The sequence below is a fragment of the Stegodyphus dumicola genome, chromosome 1, assembly GCF_044657685.1.
Source record: "Stegodyphus dumicola isolate Sdum_Otavi_A_Nest chromosome 1, ASM4465768v1".
Classification (NCBI taxonomy): domain Eukaryota; kingdom Metazoa; phylum Arthropoda; class Arachnida; order Araneae; family Eresidae; genus Stegodyphus; species Stegodyphus dumicola.
Window position 1 is genome coordinate 271,258,372 of NC_140768.1, and position 16,273 is coordinate 271,274,644.

At 31.5% G+C, this 16,273-nt stretch overlaps 1 protein-coding gene across 1 annotated transcript in view; it reads right to left on the minus strand.

Annotated features, from left to right (window-relative positions):
• Positions 1-120: 120 nt before the first annotated feature.
• eIF5B (eukaryotic translation initiation factor 5B) overlaps positions 121-16,273 on the minus strand; it is a 95,108-nt gene continuing 78,955 nt past the window's right edge. Inside the window, exons 18-22 of the mRNA XM_035367311.2 lie at positions 11,879-12,010; positions 8,131-8,207; positions 2,377-2,680; positions 504-665; positions 121-374 (exon numbers count right to left, since the gene is read on the minus strand). Of these exons, the coding sequence (XP_035223202.1) occupies positions 267-374; positions 504-665; positions 2,377-2,680; positions 8,131-8,207; positions 11,879-12,010 (783 nt within the window). The 3' untranslated portion in view covers positions 121-266. The remainder of the gene's footprint in view (positions 375-503; positions 666-2,376; positions 2,681-8,130; positions 8,208-11,878; positions 12,011-16,273) is intronic.

The following is a 16,273-nucleotide window of genomic DNA, read 5'->3' on the forward strand; positions in this document are numbered from 1 at the left end:
ATATACATTTTGCTTTAAATGCTGATTGTCTTTAAATAATAATCAAATTCTTGTGGTATATTAAGGAAATGATAAAGAAGTATTTAAAAATAAAGTACTGAAGAATATTATCATATAAAGTGCAGGATTCCTTAAACACTTTTATTAACATTATATATTAAAAACAGAATGCTCAGTTTATTGTCAGTAACAAATTGCATTATCTTATAAGTGCTCTCAAGACCAGAAAATATAAATGACTTTAAAATAACTAAGTAATATTTTGATCACAAAATTTGGAAGAGTTTTTTTAATTCAACTATCAACTGCCAGTCAGTCTTAAGCAGATCATCCCGAAAATGTTCTTTGCACATATCAATTGAACGTCTTGATATCTATAACAAAATTTCAAATGACAAAAGTAAATAAAATAAAGAGATGTGAAATTACATGTTAATTATACAATAACTACTAAGAATTAATTGCTAAAATGGTTCAATACTTTTACTTAAAATAAATCTTACCTTGCTAACAAGCAGATCAGTGTGGTCAAAATGCCGTCCATACATTTTTGGTGCTTCTCCTCCTGATGGCTCTATTTTGATGCAAACTTCTTGTCCTTTACGAGCAGTTTCAATTTGTTTATGATTTACTTCAATAGTAGTAACAGTTCCAATTTCTAGAAACTGAAATAATAAATTTTATTTTTATTGTTGAAGAGAGTATTTGATTATATATTTAAAAAAATGTGGAGTGGAGGACAAATTTAGTTCGAATAATCATTATAAATTTTTATAAAGTCAGCAAAACAGAAGATAAGATAGCTTTAAAAAAAGGGGGGAGGGAAGAATTGATACAAAATGTGTGAAAAAATACATTACAAACTTTAATGGTCTAGTATATGAAATGCACATTGAAATGAAAAACATTGGTCTGGTACATGAAACTTAAATTCTTGATTAACTCAAGAATTTAAGTTTCATGTGCTAAAAAGTACTTTTTAAAGCAATTATAATATTTTTAATAACACACATTCTGTTTGCAGAATATGCTGGGGATGACAACCTCTCCAGTTCTATACATTTATCTACATATTTCATCATGTTACCTAGGCAACTTTAAGGTGCTTTTAATTATTTATAAAGCAGCAATAATATTTATTTTATATTCTTCAAAACTATTTTGAATTTTTCTTAAAAGCCGAATAACACAATTTTAAACTTTAATACGTATTCAAGAGAAATCTAAATAAAAAATCAAATCAAAATATTTTTAGTAAATTTTAATGGTATACTGTTCTTTGTTAGGATGTAATCTGAATTTTTTTCAAACTGGAATTTTTTTGTAAAATTTTCAAAGGAAAAATTTTTTTTGGGATGCTACATTGAAATTTTCAGATTACTTTTTTTTTAGAAAGCATGACTAATTTTTATAACATCAATATATAAAATATAATGGATCTGTTTACATCAAGCTAATATAAACAGATGAGAGATTATGAGAATTATATGGATATTTAAAAATATGGTACTTTTCCATTTCGCCGGTGCAAATCTCGCCAAGCAGACTTTATTGGCAACAACATACAGTATACACATAAAAAATATTAAAAAAATGTTAGTTCTAAGAATTCTTTTTAAAAAAGAAGGCATAAACATTTTAATATCGCTTAAAATTTTATAAAAAGCCAATAAATAAAGACAAGAAATTTGTAAAAAGACATTTATTTAAGAATTTACTATGCTTTCATGGTTCAACATCCTGATTCGCTGGTTCATATCACGTGACCCCAAGCAATCTCATCTCACGTAAACTACTTTACAAAAATCTAATGCTCTCAGTAATTATCTACATTAATTTCAAGTTAAATCTTAATTTGGAACACAAGTTTAAATGCAAGAAATATTTCAATTCGTACGAATAGCTTACTCAGAAACCATGTAAAACTGCAGTACTTTACTTCGCTAATGCATTCTCATTAGAATTGATGAATTTAACCCCTGACTTTACCTTTTCTATATATTCGGCTTCGGGTAAGCGCTGTGATTGCATCCTAATTAACTTAATTACCGAAAATTGCCTTAGACATAAAACTGAACTATCTGATAAAAATTCTATGTAATGATATGCCAGTATTGAAAGAAACAATCAATCTGATAAGAAAAAGCTGCAACTTGTTCTGAAAATGAGGCAAAAAAGGTTACCAGCGAGAATATTCCGTTTGACATCGGTTGTACCATTATTGGCGACTTTATCGCTTGTGCCGGCAAAACGGAAAAGTACCAAAAATATTTATAAAGGTTTATAGATTTTCAAATGCTTAAAACCATAAAAAATAATAATTAGCCCTAACATATAAAAAAAAGAAGAAGTTTACATTAACCAAAATATGCTTACTTCTTTAGATGGTACGCATAATGGTGTTCCTTCTTTTAGGATACCAGCCTCAATAGATACTCCAACAACTATTGGATCTCGTGAATTAAAAACAAACTGAGGAAGTATTTTTAATTTACAAGGGAAAACTGCTTCGTTTTTATATAAGTTTCGGTTTCTTTCTTTCAGCTCGGCTTGATAATTCGTGAACATGTCAAAAAGATGATAAATAATGTTAGCATGGAATATTTTAATACTAAGAGACTCTGCCAGTTCTTGAGCTTCTTTTTCTATTTTTACATCAAATGCTAAAATCACAGCATATCTGAAAATAAAGAAAGAAATGATATCTTACTTATATACTGCCTTGAGATTCTAAACAAATAAAAAATATAAATTACAAAATTTCAACAGAAAATTTCTTAAGAATTGAGAAAAATAAATTCATATTCATTGACTAGGCCAAGGATTCCCAAATCTTTTAAAAAAGAATGACCTTCGTTGACACCCTTACATTTTTCTCTATAATATACAGTATAATCATAATAAAAATTAGATTAGAACCGATTCAAAAACATTCAAGCTGTTTCTTTTTTACATAGTAAATTACTGACTTAATTAAACCTTCTTCCAATAGTTAAGAAGCAAAAGTCAATGTTGGTTTGGTAACATATTTTATTTTAGTATGTTTCTTTTAGATAACTTTTAAATCCAAAACTTAGTGTATTCATATGGTTTGCATCAAACCTCTTTAAAATCATCTATAATCATACGAGGGCTATCCAGAAAGTAGATTACGTTTTGGAATAAAAAAGTAAACAAAGTATAGGAAACAAATTTTATTATATACAGATGAAAGCCACACTCAAATACTACTTTTCTACATAGTCACCATACAAATTAAGGCATTTATCGTAGCGATGTACGAGCTTGGAAATTCCTTCGTCGAAAAATTCGGCCGCCTGCGCCTTCAACCACTTCGTTACCTCTTCTTGCAGCTGTGCGTCGTCATCGAAACGCTGCATAGCCAGCCACTTCTTCATTGCTGGGAATAGGTGGAAGTCGCTCGGTGCCAGGTCGGGACTGTACGGCGGATGAGGAAACAACTCCCACTTAAAAGATTCAAGAACTTTATGAGTGACATTTGCCGTGTGGGGCCGGGCTTTGTCGTGAATCAACAAGATCTTAGAGCTCAACATTCCTCTGCGCTTGTTTTGAATTGCTCTTCTGAGTTTTTGGAGAGTTTGGCAATACCTTTGAGAGTTTATTGTAGTGCCTCTTTCCAGGAAGTCCACCAAAATTACACCTTTTCTGTCCCAAAAAACAGTCGCCATCATCTTCCTTGCCGACATTGTTTGCATGCATTTCTTGGGTTTTTGGGGAGAACTTGTGTGCCCCCACTGCATTGATTGCAATTTCGTTTCACAGTTCACATGTTTCACCCATGTTTCGTCACCAGTAACGATGCGATCGAGTAAAGAGTCACCATCCTTATGGTAAGCGTCCAAAAAGTTCAACGCTGCAGCCATTCGCTGATTTTTGTGGTCCTCTGTCAAGATTTTTGGAATCCATCTTGCACAAAACTTGTGGTAACCAAGCTTTTCGCTGATGATTTCGTGCAACAAACTTCGCGAAATTTGTGGAAAACTCAAAGAAAGTTCCGTTATTGTGAAATTTTGATTTTCACGGACTTTAGCATCGACTTTTTCGAGAAGTTCGGCGGTCACTATGCTGGGTCTCCCACTTCGATCTTCGTCGTGAACATTGGTTCGGCCATTTTGAAATCTTATGACCCACTGACGCACTCCACCTTCAGTGATAATGTTGTCCCCATACACTTCACGAGGCTGCCGATAGATTTCTATCGGTTTACAGTTTTTTGCAGTCAGAAACCTTATTACTGAGCGCACCTCGCAGCTCGCGGGATTTTCAATTAACGCAGACATTTCAAACCGTCACAGTATCTGAACGGAGCACAGCACGAACCTCTCACTAGCACGGCTAGATGCAGACTGAGCTGCGCAACGCTCTGACCCCAAGATGGCCGCGCTAGCCCCGCCCCTAGCGGACACAGACGGAAACGTAATCTACTTCCTGGATGGTCCTCGTATATAACCTCTTCTCAAGCCCCTAAGGCTGTCAATACTGAAATCATTGGGAAACCCTATATTAGATGACAACAAAAGTTTATGTCTGATTTTCATAAATGGTAGAAACACAGGTGCAGATTAGTATTAATGTTTATTTCCAGGCCAATCATGAAATGATGATTTTCATTGATAAAGCCATTTTGGTGGCTGATGCCATAAGATAAATTTGATTTGAGTGTGAGACAGCTTTCCCAAACTGAACAACTCTTACTCATATTAAGTTAAACAAATGCATGAAACAATAAATGTTTAAACAACCTAGAAAAAGAAAAGCTTTCAGAAGGTGTGTTCATAAGTATCTAGAATACCAAAAAACATACACAAATACTAATTCAGAAGTCAAACAACAAAAATCAGCGTTATACCTACAAAATACACAAATGTTTAAATCACCCCCAGAAAAGGAGGGGATAAAGGAAAGAAGGGAAAAAAAATTCAGAATGTGTTACAATCAAGGCTCCTCTTTCTCTTTAGATGAATGTATTATAGATATTACAGATACTGTTTTCTTTGATTGCAGTACTTATATTAAAAGACCTCTTTTTTTCCCTTTTTCTGAAGAACATTTCATCCTCTTTTCAATGAAATGGTTTTCAAACAATGCGGAAGTCCTCTCCCCCCTTTTTTTCAAAAAACAGTGCTGCAAATTCCACTTTTATTTTGTGACAGCTTTTGGCTGTTTCCCACACTATTGTGACAGTTATCCATGTAGATGCCGCTAAATTCCACAACTCTGGATAAAGTAATATAAGCATTTGAATTGTTTCTAAAATCACTTCCCTTGAGCACAATATATTTCTAAATTACATATGTAGCCAGTAGTATTTTCGCACAGTATACAAGTGAGAATTCCATACTTTACAATCTTCGCAGCATTGTAACTCTAAAAAATAATCTCCCCCTTAAGGCATTACGTCTTCCTCTACAGACAGCTGCTGAATAGGCTTATAAACATTTATAAATTTGCAAATAAAGTAATTTAGTCATGGTCTGACTTCCAAAAGCCTATCTGATCTGTCATCCAAGTTTTCATTGCTACTGAAGGCCTTTCATAATTAACAAAATCTGTCTCTTGTCATTATTTTGGGGAAATCAGGTGTTTCTATACACAGATTTCCATGCTCCAATAGTCCTCTTTTTGGCCCTTTTGCACTTATTCCATAAGAAAAAGTTCCCCAAATTTCTTCGTGTCTTGTACTGTAATGTCCTTCCATTTCAGAGCTTTCTTGACAGCTGTGAATTTATCAACATTTTGGTAATAATATCTATTTGACTCTTGTATAAAAAATGTAAAAAAATTACCTAAAAAAATAAAGATATAGTATCTGCTATACTATCTAGAATGTTTCTTGTATTTATTTCTGAGCAGCCAAGCCTCTTTCAAGACTGGTAGCTTATTTACTGATTACCATTCTTTTTCAGAATCAGAAACATTCAAATCCCGGCTTGTGTCTGAACTGTTTGAAATTCTTGTTAAGAGAAAAGCCCTTGGATGTATAATTTCATCGTCACTAGAATCATCATCTGTAAGGTCATTCTTGCAGGAATAATTCAAAAAGCTATCTGTACACAATTCATCATCACATTCTATTCTATAGTGGTCCATTTTTAGGAATTTATTGTGAAAAAGTCAAGTTATTGTAAAAGAAAGCCCTTTGTCACCAAAAAAACCATCAATAACAATAATCCACTGATATTTTGTAGAAAACAAATTTGGTCATCTCCTACACTTTAATAACAATATAGAGAAAATGTGTTCATATTGTTAACCATTTCCCATTTAAGATGTGTTAAAATTAATTAAATTTTCATCTTACTATAATAATTAATTTGGTTTATTTTTAATGAAAATAAATTTGAAACTATTCACTTTGTTTAAGAATAGTATTGTAAATAATATGCATAAAATTTACAAAATGTTATAATTAATTTCTTAAATTATATGACATAAATTTGCTATAATATACATAGTATACATAAGTTTCAATAATCTACAATCTAGCTATCTCTCTTTCTATATAAAGTAATATAGTATATGTAGCTGTATATAGTATATATATAAAGCTGTATATATTAATATAGTACATATATATAGTAAGACCATATGTGTCTGCATTCATTGGCTGAACTCTGTACAGACTCGAATAGTATCATTTGCCCCACCCAATATACAGCCTCGGGATCACTCCTTTGGAATTCTACCTTTTTTCTAACACCTGCAACTATATCTTGCTGGTGCTATATTCCAGTCTGCATAGGAAATCTGAAATGAGGTAGATCTGTTTTTGGACTAGTGGCCACCAAGTTTCTGGGCCGAAGGCTTTGAAAAACTGCCAAAACATTGTCAGAAAATCATAGATTTGCGTGGTGATTACTACCCACACTAAAAGTACTGTTTTCATCTTTTTTTTTTTTTTTTTTTTTTAAACTTTATTAAGAACGTTTTTTGGCAGAAACTTTTGTTACAACTAGATATTTGGTTTTTGCCAGTTGATTATGCCAAAATACATGTTGCCCAAACAATGTTGTAAAAAATTAACAGACTTAAAACCTTCAGACTTGTAAAAAACCACATGGTTTTTATGGACAGGAATTCCAAAATTTACACAAATTTTAACACACTTATAGAAAATGATAGTGACTATACAGAGTAAACACAGACTAAACACAACAATTACTCATTGATCCATAACAACTAATGAAATCATTCAAAAGTCATATAAATAAGAAATCATATTAAAACTGCCCTACAAAATACTGAAACTGATTTTCATGTATAGTAGCCAAATGATAATAAGTGCTTACACATACTATATTTAAATACCAGTCTCATGTTAATATATATGATTAGTGATGACACTTAAAATTCGGTTCAATACTAATGTGTTTTTTGTTTGCAAAATTAAATATTAAATTGGAAAACATTTTGTACCTATAAAATGCAATAATGACATTAATCTCTAAAGTTATGAAAATTAGCAATGAGAATCAACATAAAATATTTTTATGTTTTTTCAAATTAATTTCTGTTGCTGGACAAAATCTGTTATCTTTTTTTAAAATTAACTTCTGTTACTGTTAACTTTTGTTGGACGTATTTGATTTAGTCTTCTAAACAAATCTGCTATTTTATTTTTAGACAACTAAAATGATAAGGACAATATAATCAAAAAATAAGAAAAATTAGCTATTCTTTTAATAAATAAATAAAAATGGCTGATACAGTGATAATTTTCTCTTATATTACTCCATATACCAGATGGTACGAAAATAGATTTGTAAGTCAAAGATATGGCTGATAAATATGAAGTTACATGCAAAGGTGATGATTTTGATGTACTAATTTATACATAATGAAAATTCTGGCTGTAATGATGTAATTCACAATAGATCAAATCAATGTTAAATCTTTGTTATCATGAAAATGCATGAGGTCATCTACATAATGTAAATAAGTTGTTTAGAGGTCAAAATAGGTAAAATTGCAAGCCTGATAAAAATCTGCTGATGCTATTTAGAAAAATATCCTATGAATAAAACAGACAGAAATAAAGAAATTTTTTCAACATTTAAATTTAATGAATTATAGAATTGTAATGGAAAACATAAAGCATTAAATACTCACGTAGGATCATGCTCCAGCATTGCTGATGCTTTCATGACATCCTTCTTAGTTACTGGTCCTATTCTCACACCAGACACCTAAGTACAGTCAGGCATCAATGTGTGTATCAAGGAAAAATATCCAGAATTTAAAAATTATACTTATTAAAGTAAAAACTAGTTCCAAGCTTATGCAATTGAAGGAGCCCAATGGATTGTTTACATTTACATTTCAGCTAACTCCTCATTAAATTGCTAAACTGTACATAGAATACTTCTGTATTCAATTTTATACAAATATATAATTGCATATGACACAAAAGTTAATTTGTTAGCATATCTGTTCTTTATATTTATTAATTAAAAAATATTTATAAGCTTTTAAGATAATTTTATTTTTCAATTAATTTCAGAAAAATGTGATTTTCTACCTCGCATGCATGCATTTCTCTCAACTGGCTGACTAGAATTTCAAGAAATTTTGATTAACATGTTAGATTTCATCTGACATTCTGTAAATATTATATCTGTATAAAATGGCCAATTATTGTGTTTCTGACATAAGAACTTTTAGAATCATTATTTTGGAATTAAATTTGGAAACACATGAAAATATTTACTTGTGACTTTTCATTGTTTAAATTAAAATTATATTGATTATGAATGCAATATTGTTTAAAAACAATTATGCATATCTACAAACTTATTAATATATATAAAAATTTATTAAAAGACTCTTCAAAAGAATAATTTTCTTGCTTGTGTATATGATTTCTTTGAAAATTGTTGATCAGAATTTCTAGAAATTGAATCAATTGTAAAAAATCTGAAATGAGTTCAAAATGACCAATTATTATGCTTCTTACAGAAAAATTTTAGAATTACCTTTTATTTTATCTTAAAAATAGTTGAGATTTGAATGTCTTAAAAATAAGAAACAAATTTTTTAATGAAAATATTATTTATTAGAGTAAGCATTTTAATTATAATTTTTTTTTAATTTGGGGGGGGGGACTGATAGATTGTGATTTGTTTATCTATAATGCTGATACAATGCACAATACAATTTTATATAAATGATAAAGAAGGTACTTTAATTTTATTAAATATATTTTAATACTTTAATACTTGACACATAAAAGTAAAAAACCAAATACAGCAAAATAAATATACAAAATTTTGCAATCATAAACTAATTCAGAAGTCAAACAACAAAAATCAGCGTTATATTTACCAAATTTTCACAGGACTAGTTTCGATGGTTTTACCGAACCACCATCTTCAGCTGCAAAACCGCAAATGAACCAGATAGGAAATAATGATTAGATAAGATAAGAAAGCCTGTACAAGAATAAGCAAGTGGCACCATCTGTTGGTGAAACCAGAACTAAAACATAATTTCTTTAAAGGCCGAAGGCAAATTTGGATTGGAATTAGGATCGTTAACTAGAACAGAAAGATTTTTATGAATGTGAAATGCCTCTAGAAAATCCAGTTCTCCAATGGAAGATGTTTTTTGAATAATTTTGGCAGCAGAAAAATTGAAAGTGTGGTTTTCGGACCAACAATGTTGAGCAACAGAAGACTTCTGTGTTTCCTTTTTTCTAACATATGCCTCATGTTCCTTGACGCGAAATTTTAAGGCTCTCTTAGTTTGGCCAATGTAAATTAAACCACACTGGCAAGGAATCCTATAAATACCCCAGGAATTCATATCCGGAATGGGGTCCTTGAGTATGGAACTCGGAATTTTATTGATGGGAGAATAAACAACCCGAAAGTTAAATTTCTGCAAAATATGTGCAACTTTATAGCTAATTGATGGAAAGAAGGGAATGACAACAGAATTTTTATAATCTCCTAAAACAAGAGTGTGCCTTTTAGTGTGTTGAGATGAGAATTTTTTAATTGCTTGATTAATAATGTTGGGTGGAAAGCCCCTGTCAATAGCTATTGCTTTTAAATAATTTAGTTCTTCATCAAGGGCTAGTTTGGAGGAGCAAACTTGAAGAGCACGGAAAACATAGGAATAAAATGAAGCTAACTTTTGTTTAGTCGGATGACATGATTTAAAGTGTGGTGGAAGGCAAACCGATGAAGGTTTACGGTAAACCGTAGTACTGAAGTTGGATGTGTTACGTGTGACCAGAATGTCGAGAAACGGAAGAGAATTGCAAGTCTCAAGTTCAAAAGTGAACTGAATAGCACAATCAATAGAATTCATTGTTGAAAGAACTTTATTTAAATCATCTTTATTACCTTCAAACAGAGTAAAAGTATCGTCTACATAGCGGAACCATGCCGGGAAGTTTAAAGTTTCAAACAATTTTGATTCATAATAATGCATGTAGATATCAGCCAGGATGGTTCGGTAAAACCATCGAAACTAGTCCTGTGAAAATTTGGTAAATATAACGGTGATTTTTGTTGTTTGACTTCTGAATTAGTATTTATTCGGCGTGTTATTGTGTCTTAATCATAAACTAGTTAGTTACATTTGACATGTTTAACATTTTTGGCCTATTTAAACATTTTAAAATTACCCGAGTTCTTAGATTATGATAAAAACTAACATTAAGAATAATGAGTAAGTATTATTACAGACTCAACTGCTCTTATTATCTGTACTCCAATTCCTATTTTAAGAGAAACTTGTTTAAAAAAATTTGATTTCAAATGGCAATATTAATGAATGAAATGATAATCCTATAAGTAGCTTCTGTTTATAATAGGAAATAATAAGGATTATGTGTGAATAAATGGTTGTTGACATTATGAAATACAATTACATAATAATAGCTTACTTTCTTACTGCAGAAAATTACATGTAATATGTGCAATATTTCAATAAAGTACAGAACACAAAAATAAAATGTTCGATTTGTTAATTATAATTTTTCAAATTCAACTCTATTGATTCACAGCTCTTGCCATTTTTTAAAGAGCAGACAATGCTTGATATAGTGACTATTCCATTATAATGGGCTCCTAAAACTGTGTCTAGCAGAAAAGAATATATTAAAATCCATTTTTGGCTGAAAAGTCACTTTACAACATCCTTTTTTTTATTTAACACCAGGTTATTATAGTGAATACCAACTGCATTAAGTTTTTAATATTGTTTCCAATAATATTACAATAAATATATTCATCATATTAAATAATTTGAAAAAAATTTCGTATGAAGTTTTTTCAACCCATATAATGTTTTATTATATGGGTTGAAATTCATTTATTATTTATCATTTTACACTTATTTTGTTAACAATTTTAACAGTAGTTCAACAACATTTTAAAACTTATTCTTAATGACCTCTGACAGGTTTTATTAAGCTCATTAATGCTTTCAAGTTTCTATAAATATATGAACAGTAGGAAGTTTAATTAAATAATTTAAAAAATTCCAAATTTCTTCACTAAATTAAGCACATTGATACAAAATAAGTTTAAAAATAAACCACCCAAAATCAGTTACAGAATGATAACTATCACAAGAACTGTTTTATATTCTGGAAGTTTAAATACATATTGAAAATATACCAAAGTTGAATATAATTCACGATTATAAGTAATAAAGATATGGTGAGAGATAGATAAATATATATATATTCTTAAAAGTTCTTTGAACATCAACTCCATATAAATCCCCTACCTCCAAAAATAAGGAACAAATGTACATATCTCTTATAAAACTGCTCTTTAGTTATAGTTATGTCTAAGCATACTCTTTAAAAGATATATAAAACTGAGAGACAGAAAGATATATTTACTGGTATTTTTGATTCTGTTAAAAATTCCATCAATGCCTCCAGAGAACCTAATGTTGATGTCTGTACATACACTCCAACAGCAGTGACTTTAATAGAATTCATTGCATCTTTTAACAATGCAGCTATTTCTTCCTGGGAAAAAAGAGGGGGAAAAAACGCTTTCAACTGCAGAAAAAAATTAACATGCCTTTTTATTACATTACAACCAATAAACAAAAGTATTGTGACTTTTCACATCCCGTCCTAACAAAGAATGTAAAAAATAAAATAAAATACTTAAGTCCATAATATTTTTTATATATTAAACATTTTGCATTTTTCATTGAAATGCATATGTTTGTGAAATTTGATATATGATATTATTTGTATAGTCTACAAAATTATATACCCAACCTACTTCAATTTTTCTGAATGATGATCAAATGCTTTGGATGGAGATATAGATTCACAAATACAGCCAGAAAACTGTCTTCAACAAATACGAGGTGTGACCCCCCTTCTCCCCCCAAAAGGACAGGTCCATTAAATCATTGTACTTATAGAATCAGTTCTCCGTGACATTATCACCTTCAAAGTAGTCCTTTTCAGCATTCACACACTTCTGCATTTGGGGCTGCTATTGCTGGTAACAGTTCTGGAATGAGGTTTTTGAAGGCCCTTCAGGAGTTTCTCCGTTTTTGCTTGAACCTCTTCAACTGAGGTAAAATGGCTTCCCTTTAAGCAAGATTTAACTTAAAATTAAAAAAACGTCACATGGAGCCAAATCAGATGAATAAGGAGGTTACTCCATCACAGTAATGTTTTTGCTGCTCAGAAACTGCTTGACAGATAGTTGTCCTGGTGCAACAGCCATCCATCACTCCACAACTGTTCCTATTTTCCCTAATTTTTTTCCAGTCTTTTTAGTACTTCAGTGTAGTGTTGATGAACCCACTCGATCATTACAATTCCACTGTCGAAGAAGACAAATAACATTGATTTGAATTTTGATTTTGACATGTGTCCCTTCCACCTGAAAATCGCTTATTCCATTCAAACACATGTACACGAGACAAAGTTTCATCTCCATAAGCCTCAGTTAATATTTGAAATGTTTTTGTGGCTGATTTCTGAAGTTTCACAAGAAACTTCTTGTTGATTCGCTGTTCAGTTTCTACATTAGATATTTTTTCCAGCAGAATGCAGTTGCACATGTTCACTCAATGATGTAGTACTCCCAACTGGTGTGATCGGTTAAGTCAAAACTGGCTACATGGATAGAGGAGGTGATGACGCCACCAAAACAGTTGCTGCCAACTCTACTCTTTTTTCAAGCTAGTCTCTATTTTTTTTGGGGGGGGGGATCACACTTTGTACATCAAATTTACACAAATTACATGAATCCAAATTACTGCACAGCACTTAACCATTCTTCTGAAGGCAGAACTCACAAAGCCTCATGGGATTAATCTGGTGAAGACTACAAGGAGACCCTTTTCTAAAAATAAAATATTTTCAGATTACGATAGTTGCAATAGTTGAAACTCTTTCTTAGCGACTTAAAACTAAACTCCTTTTCTCAGTTGTTCAGGCTGAACACGAATACCTGGTAACTCTCTGCATAATGTGTAAAATGAGGGGGGAAAAGGAAAGTTTCTGAATATACTTCAGTTCAAATTCTTTACTTTTTAATATGAAAATGAACTGGTATTCAAAGTTTAGTTAAATACAGTCAAACCTCCCTTAATGAGCACCTTCCACAATGAGCAAAACAAAATCAAAAAAAAAAAAAAAAAAAAAAAGAGAGAGAAAGAAAGAGAAAGAAAAACTAGTTTAACGAGCAATGTTTCCCAGAATAAGTGATGTGGAGACATCATAACATTATAAGCAGGATCCTGCATGCATTCACCTATCAGTCAGTGTTTACTTCTCATTTAGCAAATATCTTAGTCACTTGTGAAAGTTGTATTCAGACACATTATTGTGTCTCCCAATACTTTTTGCCTCCCAACACATTTTTAGTGCAAAGTTTAGCCAGACTTACATGATTGTTCCCAAAGAAAATGTCGTAGGAAGATAGGGGTAAGAGAAGAATAACTGCAGAGATTTCAAATGGCAGATCACAGAGAAGTGAAAATGAGGTGTGAGTGGGATTGACCTAACATACACATATAATCAGTCTACATTAACAGTTTGCACTATCCTAAAAAACAATGATAAGATTAAGGACTGATGCTTCAAAGGGTGCCACAAGTATTTTTGAACAATGGTTATGTATTCTCAATGATGTTGAAAGATTGCTTCTAGTGTGGATCAACAAAAAATAAATGCAAGATAACGCTTTTAGCAAAAGCATAATTTGAAGGGAGGCGAAACTAATTTTTGCCGACTTTATCAAGACGAAGCCAGGATCCTCAATGTATGAAGAAGCATTCGGGGAAAGCTAGGGGTAGATCAAAAAGTTTAAAAGAATTGCTGTGGCACCAGCACCACAGCAGTGTGAGGCACTCAGAAGCAGCAAGTTCAGACAAAAAGGCAGTTCAGAACTTCATCAGCATATTCAAGAAGCTTGAGAATTCTGAGGGTAACTGCTGCAGCAGATTTTTAATTATGATGAGATAGGTTTCTTCTAGAAAAAAAGATGCTGAAACTATTACAGTGGAGGAGAAGGCACTGTTGGATGTAAACTAGTGAAAGACTGTCTAACGTCGTCGTTTTGTACAAATCAAGCAGCGATTTGAAAATTAAACCGGTGCTCATTTATTATTCAGACAATCCATGAGCCTTCAAGAAGTATATGAAGTATAGAAGAGCAGGTTAAATGTCATGTGGAGTTCCAAAAAGTCTTAGATGACACATTTTTACAGACTTGATTAATGAAGTGATTGGTCCATCTGTAAAAAAATATCTGCTTGTAATGAAATTGCCACTCTGTGCTTTGCTTGTTAAGGATAATGCTTCAGCACATCCTCCAGAACCAACCTTGAAAAATTTAAGTTCATCAAAATCCAGTTCCTGCCTCCCAATACCACTCACTGCAGCTTATGGACCAACAGATCATTTAAATACTCGGGAAGCTCTGCGCAAAAGTCTTCTTTGAGCACTGTTTTGAGGTAACTGAAGGAACCAATCTTACTTTCAGAGAGTTTTGAAAAGGCCACCTTTCACATTGTTACCTGCTTCAAGATGATCCACAATACATGGGAGGGGATCACACCAAGAGAACCCTTATTTCTACATGGAAGAAGCTTTGGCCTGATAGCTTTAACAAACATAATAATGAAGTGTTTGAGCAAGTGCTTATAGAGTCTGTTATTGACAAATTTACATCTTTGGCCAAGATTATGGGACTAAAGGTAGATAGCAAGGATGTCGAGGAGCTGGTTGAAGAATAGCCAGGAACCGAACACCAAAGAGCTTATGGAGCTGCATTCTGTGTCCCAGCAAGATATTGTGGAAGAGATTTCATCAGGGATGGGGACGAAGAAGAAACAACTTTCCAGTAAAATAAGAGATGTTGAAAGCATCAAAAACTGTTGTGTCATAATTTGAGAAACAACACTCTTATAAAGCAGCAGCTATGTGCACTACAAATTTATTTAACGATAATGATGTGTCTGACTTTTGCCAAATTTTGAAGCATAGGTTAAAACATGTCTTTAGGCAATTTTCCTTTTTTTAAGGATGTATTATAAGTAATAAATTACATTACTATAAATTTGTTTGAGTCTTGTCTTTTAGAATGGAACACATCCTATTTTACAGCGATTCCTATCAAAAAAATTCTTTCACTTAACAAGTGTTTAGCATAATGAATATGATTCGGGAACGAATTATGTTCTTTAAGTGGGGTTCCACTGCATTTAAAAAGCAAAGGCATTTAGATTTTACATTCTAACTTAAATTAAATAAATATATGTAAATTAATTTCTAATAAAAATTAATTTCTAATAAAAAACTGTGAAAACCAACTCAAAGATTGCTTTATGTATAAAAAGCATAACTTAACTGCTTATCCCTTATTATTAATAATGTTTATTTTGTATTTAAGACTGCTAATTCTGTAACATTATAATGTTTAATTAAAGAATAAAAATATTTCTCTCTAGAAGTAGCAGAAAGCATAACTTCAATTCAATACTTCTTTACACGGACTGAAACACAATAATGCAGAGACAATTATTTAAACAAGTCGCTGCTAAATAATTATTTTAAAAGTTTTACTTACATAATTTTTCTGCTAAAATTACTTTAAAAAATACAAAATACTACAAAAAGGCAGTTGAGAACAGTTTACTACAAAAAGGCAGTTGAGAACTTCATCAGCATATTCAAGAAGCTTGAGAATTCTGAGAGTTAACTGCTAAAATTACTTTAAAAAATACAAAATACTACAAAAAGGCAGTTGAGAACAGT